At 63.9% G+C, this 13,954-nt stretch overlaps 2 gene segments (V, D, J or C); both read right to left on the minus strand.

Annotated features, from left to right (window-relative positions):
- Positions 1-1,875: 1,875 nt before the first annotated feature.
- On the minus strand, positions 1,876-3,796 carry LOC133234044 (immunoglobulin heavy constant gamma 1-like). The segment is given in 3 exon segments: positions 1,876-2,954; positions 3,118-3,330; positions 3,752-3,796. Coding segments are annotated over 3 exon segments (342 nt in total).
- Positions 3,797-4,650: 854 nt separating this feature from the next.
- On the minus strand, positions 4,651-11,577 carry LOC133234690 (Ig gamma chain C region-like). The segment is given in 5 exon segments: positions 4,651-5,135; positions 5,218-5,541; positions 5,671-5,715; positions 6,006-6,365; positions 11,553-11,577. Coding segments are annotated over 5 exon segments (1,062 nt in total).
- Between the last annotated feature and the right edge of the window lie 2,377 nt (positions 11,578-13,954).

Here is a 13,954-nt window from a genome sequence, read left to right on the forward strand (position 1 = left end):
ACGACATACCAACTGGAATACCAGGCCCCCGGAAGGAAGAGCCCCAGGGCTCGTACCTAGACTCTCCATGGCCTAAAAGAATACCCTAATTATCTGTATAACTGAATAGAATCATACATTCTATTATGCTTATTGGGGTATGACCACAGGCCTATTGATAATTATCCACTGTTAACTACCTAGGCTAAAGGCATGCGAATCATGGGTTAACTTTGATTGTGTCTTTCTTTTTCCTTTGTTCAGACTAGTTTCAGTGAACTTGGGGAGGCGGGTTTGTGTCCTTCTGAGTGAGTTTGTTTCCCAGAATTCATGGCTACAACAGGCCAGCTAGAGGTCATTTGTTGGTCTGGGAGATGGACTTGAGGGGCAGGACCCAGGGCTGGGCAGGCTGGACGGCCGATTGGATGGTCAGCATCTTGGTTAGATGGCTAGTGTGTGGGAAAAGCAGAGTGTGGGCAACCCCAAGAACCAGCAGACAGAGGGAACCCCAGGCTCACCCTGCCTGGTTGGGTCCCCCAGGGCCAGATGGCTTCCTGGACCATGGTGTCCACCCCATGGCCATCCTGCTGGCCCCCTCCCAGCTCCCAGTCTTACGTCTGGTCCTCTGAGTGATGTGTGAAGTCCTCTGTCTGTCCCTCTACCCACAGGAGCCTGGATCAGCACCTCCGAGGGCCTTGGGGTGATGCGGTCATGCTGACATGATGGCAGCTCTCTGTCTGGAGCTGGTGTTGCTGGGCCCAGGCCTGGGCTGTCCAGCGGCAGGACCTCCCTTTCCCCCGAAAGGCTTGGGCAAACACTGGCATGCCCCCATGATGACCCAACTCCCCGAAAATGCCCTCCGAAGAGAGCCCAGCATGGCCAGCACCCTCCCAGGCCTGGGCCCCCACTTGGAACTGTCCCTGAGCACGATCCTCCTCCTCCCTCGGGGAGTGTCCAGTCTCCTTGGTCCCTGGTGTCTGTGAGGATGGAGTCCTGACTACATCCTGCACCCAGGCCGGCTGACGGACACAGCGGCTTCATCTCATGCGGGCGGCCACCCTTCCTGGCCCCTCTCTGGAGCCCTGGGCCCCTCCTGCTTTTCCTGTGGCACAGCCATCACCTCTGTGCAGCCAGGCTGAGCACAGTGTCCCCAGCACCCTCTGAGGTCCTTCCCACTGACTGTGTCCTGAGCACTGAACCAGGTCAGGGGTTTGACACCCCTCCCCCAGCTGCCCCTCCTGGCCCGCCTTCACTGGTGTCCCCTCCTGCTCTGGGTTTCTGGCATCAACCCGCCTGTTTGGGGCAGAATTGTGACCCCAAATTCAAGTCTTGCAGCCCTGACCCCCAGACCTCAAGCATCACTGCTTCTGGAGGTGGCGTCTCTGAAGAGGTGATGAGGGTGAACTGGGGTCCCAGGGTGGGCCCTCGTCCAGTCTGACTGGAGACCCTCTAAGAGGAGGTGAGGACAGAGACAGGCACAGAGGGGTGCCCCCGTGAGGACACGGCGTCTGCACCCCATGGAGACAGGCCTCAGCAGGAGCCGGCCCTGTGCTCCTGGATCCGGGGTCCCAGGCTCCAGGGTGTGAGCGGCGCCGCCCGTGGTCCAGCCGCCCGCGGTGTTTGTTACAGCCTCCTGTGCTGACCACCCAGCCCGGGGCGCTTGTCTGCGGCTCCCCTGGCTTCAGGCTGGCCTCTGCCTGGGAGGCGGAGTGGAGCCCTAGGGGTGGGTAGCAGGTGGGAGTCAGGCACCCACGGGTCAGGTAGGGATGGGACCAGGGACCCTAAGTGCAGATGAATGGGGGCAGGAAGCCCAGGGGCCAGTGGGAGTGGGGCAGCCTGGCTGTGGACTCCTCAAAGGGAGAAGGTGTGTCAACATACGGAGACGGGCCAGTGAGCTAGGTGAAGTAAAGATGCTTTATTGTCATTAAAGAGATAAAGAGACAGCAAAGAGAAAGAACAGGCCCCCACGTTATACAGAAGAAGCTTCCCAAGCTCTGAGACTGTGGTCCTTCCTTCCAGTCTTAGGGGCAGTGCCTCCCATCCAGAGACACCCATGCACGTTTCTGCAACGACGGGAGAGTCTGTACTGTGAGGCGAGGTGGGGCCCCGGGGCCTGGGGCTGGGCCTCTGTGGGTCTCTGGTCTCGCCTCTCACCCCTGCCCTCGGTGCAGGCCGAGCTCCTGCGGGACGTGTCAGGCTGTTGGCCGCCGGATGGACTGGCTGCCCTGCCGTTCTGTATTCTGGGAGCCTCTCCAGCTCTGTGCACTGGGAACCGGTCAGCAGGCCCCTCTCCAGGCAGTCCGTCTGGCTGGACGTCACCCTTTCCCCCACCAGGGCTCCCACAGCAGCCGTGGGCCCAGGCCTGCTCACAGCAGCGTCCTCGGTGGAGGTGGCCTGAGTAACTGTTAGTGGTCCTCCCAGGAACTTCCCTGCTGGGAGGCTGGGCCCCTGCAGACAGCTGTTCCCAAGGATCTGACACAGGGGCCTCCCCCACGGACCTGTGGTCTGAATCCTGGCCTGGACAACATGCGGGTGCCCTGTGCACACCGCCCTGGACCCAGCCTCCTGCTCCTCCAGGCAGAACTGAACTCTGACCTGTGTGTTCCTGGTCGGGGACTTGCAGCCCATTGGTGTCTTACAGGCTTCCCAGAGGCCTTCAGCGTCCATCAGCTCAGTGGGGTCACCACCTGTTTTCCACTCGGGTCTTGGGGGGTGGGGCAGGTTGCCATGGCCACAAGGTCAGAGTGCAGATGTGGGTGAGGCTGGGTGAGAGGTTAGAGGTTGGCTAGGTCAGAGCGCGAAGGAGCAGGCCTGGCGCAGGCTGAGCAGCACAAGATGATGGACGCGGTCCAGTTGGGTCTGGGCGACCCTGGACTCCACCCACAGGAGCTCTAGGCGCCCTGCCCGAGCATGTTTCTGTAGTCGGGGACGATCGTCCTCTTCAGCTCCACCGCCGAGGAGAAGATCCATTTCACCTGTGGGGGGACAGGGTGAGCAGAGACTGGACCCCACGTGGGCCTCCCCCAGGGCTGTGAGTAGAGAGTGAGTGGACAGTGAAGGGCAGTGAAGGACACTGAGGGACTCTGCTGGGATTCTGGGGACAGAGGGGGCCCGAGGGCCAGCAGGGTGGCCTCCCACCTTGAAGAGGGTCACGGTGGCGCTGTAGCAGACGCTGAGCAGGAAGAGTGTGATGAAGATGGAGATAGTCGTCCAGAGCCCGTCCAGCTCCCCATCCAGGTCGTCCGCACAGATCTCCTCCTCCAGCAGCAGGTCTGCACAGGGAGGGGTGGTCAGTGCTGTGTCTGCCCACGGAGGGCTGGGCAGGGTCACTGGGGTAGGGCAGGGCTCCCTCTGGGTGGGGGGAAGGTGGCATGATCTCCCCATGGGCCAGGCAGGGGTCACCTGAGGTCAGTCTCTGGGGCCCAGCCCCAGCCCCAACCCCTCCAGCCCTGGCTGCTATCTGGGCCTGGCCTGTGGGGTCCTGCTCCCATCCTGAGCTGTGCCCTGAGCTGGGGCCCTGACCCTACCTCCCCACAGGACAGAGGGTCAGTTCCTGGCCTCCTATGCCCTGGGGGCCAGGCCTGGAGCTGGGAGGGTCAGCAGAGTGCACGTTCCTGGGCCCTGCCCCCGGGGAGGGAGGGCTGACAGCACCGGGCCTGAGGGGTGCTGTGCCCGAGGGGTGAGGGTGCCAGGACGAGGGGCTGAAGGGGGATCTCAGCCTGCTAGGGAGGGGCGTGGGTGCTCCAGGGGAGGCAAGGAACGGATGTCTGACCTGGTCAGTGTGGTCAGTGTGGGAAAGGGCCACTGAGCAGCCCATGGGCGCTGGAGGGTGGGGCCCAGCTGGTGTCCACAGGGAGGGCTCAGAAGACCCAGCTCTGGTCTGGGCCCGTGGGGTCACCCCATGGGTCCCCGAGTGCGAGACCTGAGTGTGTGCAGGCGTGTGGGTGTGACGGGGTGAAGTGTGCTCATGTGCGGATGCACACCTGAGTGCGTGTGGAGGAGGCTTGGTGTGGGCTGTCTCGTGTGCGTGCGGGGCTGGGGCTTGTTGTCTGTGGCTCTGGGCTCCGTGTCTGCAGGGAGCAGCTAGGTCCCTGCCCTGGACATTCAGGGCTCCTGGCCTGGACCCCTTTCAGGCACAGGGATGACCTCCCCATGGGCGCACAGGCCTGGCCCTGGGCAGGGAGAGCCGGGCAGAGCCTCCTGGCCGAGGGAGGGCGAGGCCTGACCTTGGGAGCCTGAGGGTGAAGCAGGGCCACCCCCCGGCCACGCGTGGCTCCAGGCAGGCCCAGAGTGGACACAAGGACTCTGGACACCCAAGGACAGGGGCCTGGGGACAAGGATGTGGCCCTGCCCCACAGCGTGGGCTGGAGCAGAGGCGGGAAGCATTGGGCCTCAATCCCTGAGGGTCTCGGGGGCTTCCCCCGTTCCTGTCCAGAGGCCGGCCCAGCAGGTGGTGGCTGGAGGGGACCGTGGAGGTACGCCTCTGGCCAAGCCCCTCCGTGGCCTCGGGCAGCCCCCAGGTGGCCTGCTGGACCCACTCACTGTGTGTCTGGCCCGGAGTGGGGTCAGCTTCCCCACAGATGCTGAACAAAGTGGCCCAGAGTCGGCTCAGCCCACCCCCGCAGGCCTGGCGGCCACCAGGGCTCTGCCTCGGAAAGAACCAGCACAGCGTTGCAGGGTCCCAGGGCGGCCTGGGTGCTTTATTCACGGCGGCCCAGGAGGAATGCACACAGGGAGGGGCTAGGGCGTCCTGGCTGGACCTGGAGCCCGGGGAGGGGGGAGGGGTGGGTGGATGAGGGAACGTCCACTAGATCAGCGGCGCGAGGCTCATTTACCCGGAGACCTCGAGATGGACTTCTCTTTGTAGTGATTCCGTAAAGCTTCGTGCATCACTGCACACGTGTAGTGGTCTCCTTCCTGCCAGCTGCTCTTGTTCACCCTGAGCTTGCTGTACAGGAAGTAGGAGCCGTCAGCATCCAGCTGGGGTGCGGTCGTGTGGTACTTGTCCTCCGACTCAGGCTGCCCATTTCTCTGCCACTCCACGTCTATCTCTTCTGGGTAGAAACCGGTGATCAGGCAGGTGAGGCTGAGCGTGCTTTTGCTGAGCTCTTCCCGGGGTGGGGCCAGGACATACACCTGCGGCTCCCGGGCCTGCCCTGTGGGGACAGGAAGGCTGTTAGCACAGCGGTCACTCTGATTGGCCCACGGGACCCTCCCGGTCCCGTCCACCTGGCCCACCTTTGGTCCTGGAGATGGTCCTCACAATGGGGGCCGGGAGGCCTTTGTTGTTGACCTTGCACTTGAACTCCTTTCCCTGCAGCCAGTCCTGGTGCTGGATGCGCAGGGCGCTGACCACGCGGTAGGTGCTGTTGAACTGCTCCTCTCTCGGCTTCGTCCTGGCCGTGTGCACCTCCACGTCGTCCACGAACCAGGAGAACTGCACCTCGGGGTCATCCTGGCCCACGTCCACCACCACACACGTGACCTCGGGCGTTCCCGAGATTGTGAGGGTGTCCTTGGGTTTCGGTGGGAAGATGAAGACAGACAGTCCTCCCAGAGGTTCTGTGGTTGGTGAGAAAGCATGGTGGGGGTTCTGCACCTGGGAAACCTCCTTTGGACCCGCGTCCTCCACCCGGCTGCCCTGAGTGCTGTTCGCCAGTGTCAGACAGAGGATGAAGCCAGCTGACTTACCTGGGCATTTGGAACACTGGCAGGGTGTCTTTTCAACTTCAGACTCTGCAGAGAGAGCAGACCGGGGGTTACCAGGGGCAGGAAGCTGTGGTCTGGGCTTAGGGCAGGGACAAGTTTTGGTAGTCCGAGCCGAGGGCCCGCCTCTGTGGGGCCAGGGGCCGAGGCGTCATCCAGCCTGCAGCAGCCTGGACATCGTGGAAAGTCCAACACCCCTCCCCAAGCCTGTGAGACCTTCAGGAGAGAGAGACAGACAGGGCCTCCCCTGACACGCTGGGCCTGGTTCACAGCACCCCTGGGCTGAGGCCCCTGCAGGCAGGAGTGTGGGATTCACATACTCGGGGTTGTGGGTTTTCCAGGAGGGATAGTTGTCTTTGGCGTCGTCGGGACTGGACGCCTTGCAGTGACAGCCTTGTCCACCTTGGTGCTGCTGGCCGGGTGGGCTACGTTGCAGGTGAAGGTCTGGGTTTCTGAGGTGCTGGCGGGCACGGTCACCATGCTGCTGAGAGAGTACAGCCCAGAGGACTGCCGGACGGCCGGGAAGGTGTGCACGCCACTCTTCAGGGCACCCGAGTTCCAGGTCACGGTCACCGGCTCGGGCATGTAGCTGGAGACCAGGCAGCCCAGGGTCACGGTGGAGCTGGATGTGTCTCCGCAGCTGGATGCCAGAGGGTAGACTTTCGGGGCTGTGGTGGAGGCTGTGAGAGAGGAGGCTGGGTGAATGCTGGGTCCAGCAGGACCTCAGGTGCCCAGGCCTGGGGCACCTCCGAGCCCAGCCACCACCTGCTTCCAGGGTCTGATGACTGGCCGGCATGGTGGCCACCCGGCTCTCTGTACTGCAGTTGGGGTGTCTGGACACAGCTTGGGTCGGTGAGTGTGGCCTCCTGGATCAGAGCCCAGGGCCGCTTCCCTCCTGTGGGCGCCTGGCCCTTCCTTTGGCCCCTGTTCCCTCAGCCTGGAGGAGCCTGTCCCCCTCGCCCTGCTCTGCCCCCGGCCCCCGTCCGGCCTGGCCTCAGCCCTGCAGGCCCGTGACTTCCGGGCCAGCTCTGCGCACAGGTGCTCTGGGCTCACATCCTGCCCCGGTCCTGGACCCTGTCCCTGAGGTCTCCTCCTTGATTGTCCCCTCCCAACCCTGGTTCAACCAGGCTCCCAAAGGTGCGTCTCTGGCCCCGTCCCTCACCTGGTTCCCCTGATTGGCCCTCGGCCCCTGCTCCACGCTCCTGGCCGCCCGGCTCCTCCTCACCAGACCGTCTAGGCCCTGACCTTCCTGGGCGCACCCTGCACTCAGCACCGTGGGGGCCTTGCTTGGGCCCTGCCTGCACCTCCAGCACCGGGCGGCTCCACGGGCCGCAGCTCGTCTAACCGGGCTTTCCCCAGACCCTGCTCAGCTCCGTGGGCCTGCAGCCTCATCTGAGACCTCGAGGAAGAGCCTGGTCAGCCCCCCGGGCCCTGCCCGTCTGAGACCTCGAGGAACAGCCTCATGTACTCCAGCCTTGTCCTCTGTCCTGGCAGCTGCCCCTTGCCTTGGCCGACCCCCATCCATCCTGAGTCCCCAGAGATGGCTGCAACACGATGGGAACCCCGGGCCTATGAATGGAGGCCGCCTGCTCTCATCGGGAAGGCCTCCCACTTCAGGCCAGAGCATCCTTCACTTTCCTCTGCACGTGGCCTTGCTGTCCCCGACCCTCCACCAAAAGGGCGCCCTTTAGCTCAGACCCTCTGCCTCCGACCTCAGCACTAGCTGGCCAGCTGCTCGTTCCCAGAGCCCGGTTCACCTGTGCAATCTCCACCTTGTCCCCTGAGACACCCCAGAGAGTCCCCTGCCCTCCCTGCAGCTTTCACCCCTAGAAGTTCTACTGCTCCCTGAGCGCCAGGCATCCCCCTGTCCTCCCAGCCCCCTGCTCACCCTCATAACCTGTACCTGCTCCCCCAAAGCACCAGGGGACTCCCTGTCCCACCAGCCCCTGCTCACCCTCACAAGCCATACCTGCTCCCCCAAAGCTCTGGGGTTGCCCCTTGTCGTTTCAGCCCCCTGCTCACCCTCAGAAGCTCTACCTGCTCCCCTAAAGCTCTTGAGGTAACCCCTGCCCTCCCAGCCTCCGGATCACCCTCATAACCTGTACCTGCTCCCCCAAACACCAGGGGCACACCAAGTCCTCCAAAGCCTGCTCACCCATAAGCTGTACCTGCTCCCCCAACTCACCAGGGCTCCCCCATCTTCCCAGCCCCTGCTCACCCTCACAGGCTGTACCTGCTCCCCCAAAGCACCAGGGATACACCCTGTCCTCTCAGCCCCTGCTCACCCCAACAAGTTGTAACTGCTCCCCCAAACACCAGAGACTCCCCCTGTCCTCCCAGCCCCTTGCTTACCCTCACAAGCCATTCCTGCTGCCCCCAAACTCTGGGTTGCCCCCTGTCCTCTCAGCTGCTGCCCACCATCAGGTAGGTAGCAGGTAGGAAGCTCTACCTGCTCCCATAAAGCTCTTGAGATAACCCCTGCCCTCCCAGCCCGGGCTCACCCTCATAACCTGTACCTGTTCCCCCAAAGCACTGGGGGCTCCCCCTGCCCTCCCAGCCCCTGCTCACCCTCACAAGCTGTACCTGCTCCCCCAAACCACCAGGGACCCCTTGTCCTCCCAGCCCCTGCTCACCCCCAAAAGCTGTACATGCTCCCCCAAACACCAGGGCTCCCCCTGCCCTTCCAACCCCTGCTCACCCTCACAAGCTGTACCTGCTCCCCCAAAGCACCAGGGACCCCCTGTCCTCCCAGCCCCTGCTCACCCTCATAACCTATACCTGCTCCCCCAAACACCAGGGCTCCCCCTGCCCTCCCAGCCCCTGCTCACCCTCACAAGCTGTACCTGCTCCCCCAAAGCACTGGGGACTCCCCCAGTCCTCCCAGCCCCTGCTCACCCCCAAAAGCTGTACCTGCTCCCCCAAACACCAGGGGCCCCCTGCCCTCCCAGCCCCTGCTCACCCTCACAAGCTGTACCTGCTCCCCCAAAGCACAAGGGGCCCCCCTGCCCTCCCAACCCCTGCTCACCCCCAAAAGCTGTACCTGCTCCCCCAAAGCACCAGGGGCTCCCCCTGCCCTCCCAGCCCCTGCTCACCCCCAAAAGCTGTACATGCTCCCCCAAACACCAGGGGCCCCCTGCCCTCCCAGCCCCTGCTCACCCTCACAAGCTGTACCTGCTCCCCCAAACCACCAGGGACCCCTTGTCCTCCCAGCCCCTGCTCACCCCCAAAAGCTGTACATGCTCCCCCAAACACCAGGGCTCCCCCTGCCCTTCCAACCCCTGCTCACCCTCACAAGCTGTACCTGCTCCCCCAAAGCACCAGGGACCCCCTGTCCTCCCAGCCCCTGCTCACCCTCATAACCTATACCTGCTCCCCCAAACACCAGGGCTCCCCCTGCCCTCCCAGCCCCTGCTCACCCTCACAAGCTGTACCTGCTCCTCCAAAGCACTGGGGACTCCCCCAGTCCTCCCAGCCCCTGCTCACCCCCAAAAGCTGTACCTGCTCCCCCAAACACCAGGGGCCCCCTGCCCTCCCAGCCCCTGCTCACCCTCACAAGCTGTACCTGCTCCCCCAAAGCACAAGGGGCCCCCCTGCCCTCCCAGCCCCTGCTCACCCCCAAAAGCTGTACCTGCTCCCCCAAAGCACCAGGGGCTCCCCCTGCCCTCCCAGCCCCTGCTCACCCTCACAAGCTGTACCTGCTCCCCCAAAGCACTGGGGACTCCCCCAGTCCTCCCAGCCCCTGCTCACCCCCAAAAGCTGTACCTGCTCCCCCAAAGCACCAGGGGCTCCCTCTGCCTTCCCAGCCCCTGCTCACCCTCACAAGCTGTACCTGTTCCCCCAAAGCACTGGGGATCCCCCAGTCCTCCCAGCCCCTGCTAACCCCCAAAAGCTGTACCTGCTCCCCCAAAGCACTGGGGACTCCCCCTGCCCTCCCAGCCCCTGCTCACCCCCAAAAGTTGTACATGCTCCCCCAAACACCAGGGCTCCCCCTGCCCTCCCAGCCCCTGCTCACCCTCACAAGCTGTACCTGCTCCCCCAAAGCACCAGGGACCCCTTGTCCTCCCAGCCCCTGCTCACCCCCAAAAGCTGTACCTGCTCCCCCAAACACCAGGGGCCCCCTGCCCTCCCAGCCCCTGCTCACCCTCACAAGCTGTACCTGCTCCCCCAAAGCACAAGGGGCCCCCCTGCCCTCCCAGCCCCTGCTCACCCCCAAAAGCTGTACCTGCTCCCCCAAAGCACCAGGGGCTCCCCTGCCCTCCCAGCCCCTGCTCACCCTCACAAGCTGTACCTGCTCCCCCAAAGCACTGGGGACTCCCCCAGTCCTCCCAGCCCCTGCTCACCCCCAAAAGCAGTACCTGCTCCCCCAAAGCACCAGGGGCTCCCTCTGCCTTCCCAGCCCCTGCTCACCCTCACAAGCTGTACCTGCTCCCCCAAAGCACCAGGGACCCCCTGTCCTCCCAGCCCCTGCTCACCCTCATAACCTATACCTGCTCCCCCAAACACCAGGGCTCCCCCTGCCCTCCCAGCCCCTGCTCACCCTCACAAGCTGTACCTGCTCCCCCAAAGCACTGGGGACTCCCCCAGTCCTCCCAGCCCCTGCTCACCCTCATAACCTATACCTGCTCCCCCAAACAACAGGGCTCCCCCTGCCCTCCCAGCCCCTGCTCACCCTCACAAGCTGTACCTGCTCCCCCAAACACCAGGGCTCCCCCTGCCCTCCCAGCCCCTGCTCACCCCCAAAAGCTGTACCTGTTCCCCCAAAGCACTGGGGATCCCCCAGTCCTCCCAGCCCCTGCTCACCCCCAAAAGCTGTAACTGCTCCCCCAAACACCAGGGGCTCCCTGCCCTCCTAACCCCTGCTCACCCACAAGCTGTGACTGCTCCCCCAGATCTCTAGGGGCCCCCTGCCCTCCCAGCCCCTGCTCACCTGCAGCCTCACTGCCCCCTGTCCCTGGGCTGCCCCCTCAGCCTCTCCTGCCCCTCTGGCCCCTCCGGGAGCCCTCAGCCCCACCCAGCTCCACTCCTCACTCCTTTATTTCCTGGGTTCAGCTCTGGTCCCTGGACTTGCCAGGTGCCCACACGGCCTCCGGGCAACCCCCCGGAGGAGCTCTGTCCATCCGGGCCCCTCCTGGAGGAGGTCCTGCCTTTGCTCTCTGCTCTTCTCTGTCCCTCCACCCACATCTTCCTCTGGCCCCTTGCTGCCTCCACTTTTCGGGTCACCTGCCTCTCTCCAGCTCCCGCTGCTGGTCCTCAGGCCCTGGGCTCTGGTCAGGCCCCTGTGTCCTGGGGAGCTGTGGGCTCAGCCTTGTGCTGCCCGCTGTGGACACAGAGCCTGGCCGGCCCTGCAGCCCTGCCCCTGGCTCTGCTGCTGTGCTCGGCCCCAGCCCACTTGGGACCCCCAGTCCCCACACGTGGTCCTGCCCTGAGACCTGTGCCGGCTCCACCGGCCTGTCCTGGAGCCGTCACTGCCCTGGGGTCCTCTCCCTTCCCTGGTCCTCAGATCAGACCCTCCTTCTGTCCTGGCTGGTCCTCATGCCTGCCCGGCCCGGGCCTCCAGAGCCCCTGGTCACGTGCAGCACTCCCCTCCTGTCCACAGCCTGTCTTGCTCCTCGAGGGCTCGGCAGCACCCCCTCCTCCCGTCCCGCCTCCACCTCCGCCTCGATCTCCCCAGCCCCAGGCAGCAGCACTCTTGATGTGGTGCCCCCTGCCCGGGTTCCGTCCCTGCGCTCGTCTGGTACTGTGACCGGGCGCAGCTTCCTCCCCCAGCCTGCTCGGCTGCTCCTGCACCTCTGGGGGTCCCGAGGCCGGTCTCCCTCCAGGGCGCTCATTCCTGTCCCTGTGCGCTCGTCCTCGGGGTCCCCACTCACCCATGGTGGGGACTGTGGAGGGGGCTCCCCTGCAGCCTGGGGCTCCGGGCCCCTTCCCTGCTCTGGCCCCAGACACATGTGGCTCCTGGGGTCTGTGCGCTGCGTCTGCAGCCCTAGCACTTGGGACTTGGCCCCCAGAGGTGTGAACTCCCTGCCCCCAGTCCTGCACACTTGCAAAGTGGATTGAAACCTGGTGGCACAACTTGCTTCCTGAAGTTCCCTTTTCTTCTGGGTGTTTTCTGCCTCAGAGGGCCTGGGGGAGTCCAGATGCAGCTGAGGTGCTTGGTGTGGGTATCTGTGTGGAGGTGGGTGAGAGAGGCCCCGGGACCCAGGGGAGCGGTGGGCACCCCAGTGTCACGGGCCTTCACCGTCTGCAGGCATCACGCCTGTTGCTGCACCGCAGCCCGGGGCCTGGGCCCCGCACCTGAACCTCTGGGCCTCCCAGCCCTCTGGGTTCCTGGGCCGCCCTGGACAGTGTGGCTGTGCTGTCTGATGGCCTCAGTGTTAGGCCTGGGGTACGGAATTTCAGAGTCCCCATAGCCCCCACCCCAGATGCGCTGTGTGCGGGGGGCAGGGTGCCCCTCCTCCATGCTTGGTGGGCAGCGTGCCTGCTGTGCTGCTTCGGGCCTGCCCCCCAACCTGGCCAGCACCGTGGGGAGGGGCCGTGGAAGGCGGGTCTGGATCTGTGTCAGCATCCTGGCCTCTGGTCACTGGCCCTGCAAGCTGTATTCACAGGCGCCTGCATTGCTCACAAACCACATAAATCGTGACCTGCTCAGCTCACCACAAGTGATGAGTCTGGAAAAAGGCCTGACAATGTCTGGGCTCAGAGGGTCAGGCCCGTGGGGTCCACCCACCTGTCGCCCAGGTTTCTGGGGGGACAAACTGCCACGTGGTCCAGGGCCCTGAGGGTGCTGCTTCCCTCCTCCTGGCCCCCTGCTGCTGGGGGTTTCGTGAGGAGGGTCTGTCCCTCTTGGGAATCCCTGCAGGACATTTCTGTCTCCAAGCAGCTGGGGCAAGCTGCTGTGGCTGGTGACAGGTGACAATGGGATGTGGGTGCTCAAGGCCTGGGCTTTATCACATCCACACAGTGTGCACAGCCCGGTTCTCGAGGTCCCATTCTTTCTAGACAAACCCTTTTACTGGAGGGAGCTGGTGAGGCTGGCCATTTACTTAGTGTTGCAACATTGCGAACCTGCATGGTGAAGTCTGGGTCTGCTTTGAGAAAAAGCCGCCTTGCGGTTCTGAGAGCAGAGAGAGGCTTTGAGGTGTTCCTGGCGGCTGGGTCCCAACCGGGATGTCACAGCAGAGGAGTCAGCCTTTCAGGTGTCCCTCAGCCCAGTGGTGAGTCCCCAACGAGTGTGGGACCTGGCTCATTCTTGACTCAACCTGCTGTAAAGGCACCTGTGTGACCCGACCCCTGTGAACCCTCTTTTCTGTACCTCCTTCCTGGCTGCCCCATGGCTGCCGGGTACCGGGCCTCACACCTGCCATCCCAGATCCCGATGGCCGCTGTTCCCAGGACAGAGCACGGTGCCTGTCCCACCCTCAGGTTCTGTTTCTGGAAGGACTTTTCGTTCTTGTGCACATCCAGGTTTAACCCAGGAAACAGAAGCCCCTCGAGGCCCTTCAGTGGGGACTGATGCCTCTCAGGAAGTCAAAGGCTGATGGAATAAGCGGAGGTGGGGTGCCGGCAGGTGAGGTGGCCCTGGGGAGGCTGTGGATCATCTGTCCGGAGGCTGCTCAGCCCTGGGGGTGGGAGCACCCACTCAGAGTCTCTGAGGGAGCCTGGCTTTCTTCGTGTGTGCTGTGGATGCCCTCCAGGGCTGCCTGCATCCTCGGCTGTGTGACCAATCGTGCGAGGTCCTCCTCGAGCGTCCGGGCTGCAGTCAAGCAGGACCCTGCCTGCCCACGAGGCTGCTTGGCGGCTGCCCCCTCACCCCATCTCCCTTCTTGTCTGCTGGTCTGCTGGCAACTCCCTCCCCTGCCCAGGCTGCTCTGCCAGCTTCATCTCTGTCCCTGTTTGCATCACGTCTCAGGATATGCTGGGGCTGTTCGTTATTGTGACCCTGAGCTGCTGTGAGGAGATCTGTCTCCTGAAGCACTGGGGATGTTTTAAGGGGAAAAGCAGAGGCTGCTTCTTCCGAGCCGCTGCAGCCAGGGCTTGGGCTGTGTGGGAGTGGCTGCTCGACGGCTTTCCTTTGTGTGCTTGGATGACTTGTTAACGTGCGAGCAGCATTGTGTGCGTGTGAGGGCCTGTAGCATCCTTAGCACACAGTGTGCATGATAGCAGGTTGGGGCTTCTCAGGTGGCACTAGAAATGAACGACCGCCTGCCAGTGCAGGACACGCAAGACACAGGCTCGAGGCCTGGGTCAGGAAGGTCCCCTGGAGGAGGGCACG

The sequence above is a fragment of the Bos javanicus genome, chromosome 21 (genome assembly GCF_032452875.1).
Source record: "Bos javanicus breed banteng chromosome 21, ARS-OSU_banteng_1.0, whole genome shotgun sequence".
NCBI classification, from domain to species: domain Eukaryota; kingdom Metazoa; phylum Chordata; class Mammalia; order Artiodactyla; family Bovidae; genus Bos; species Bos javanicus.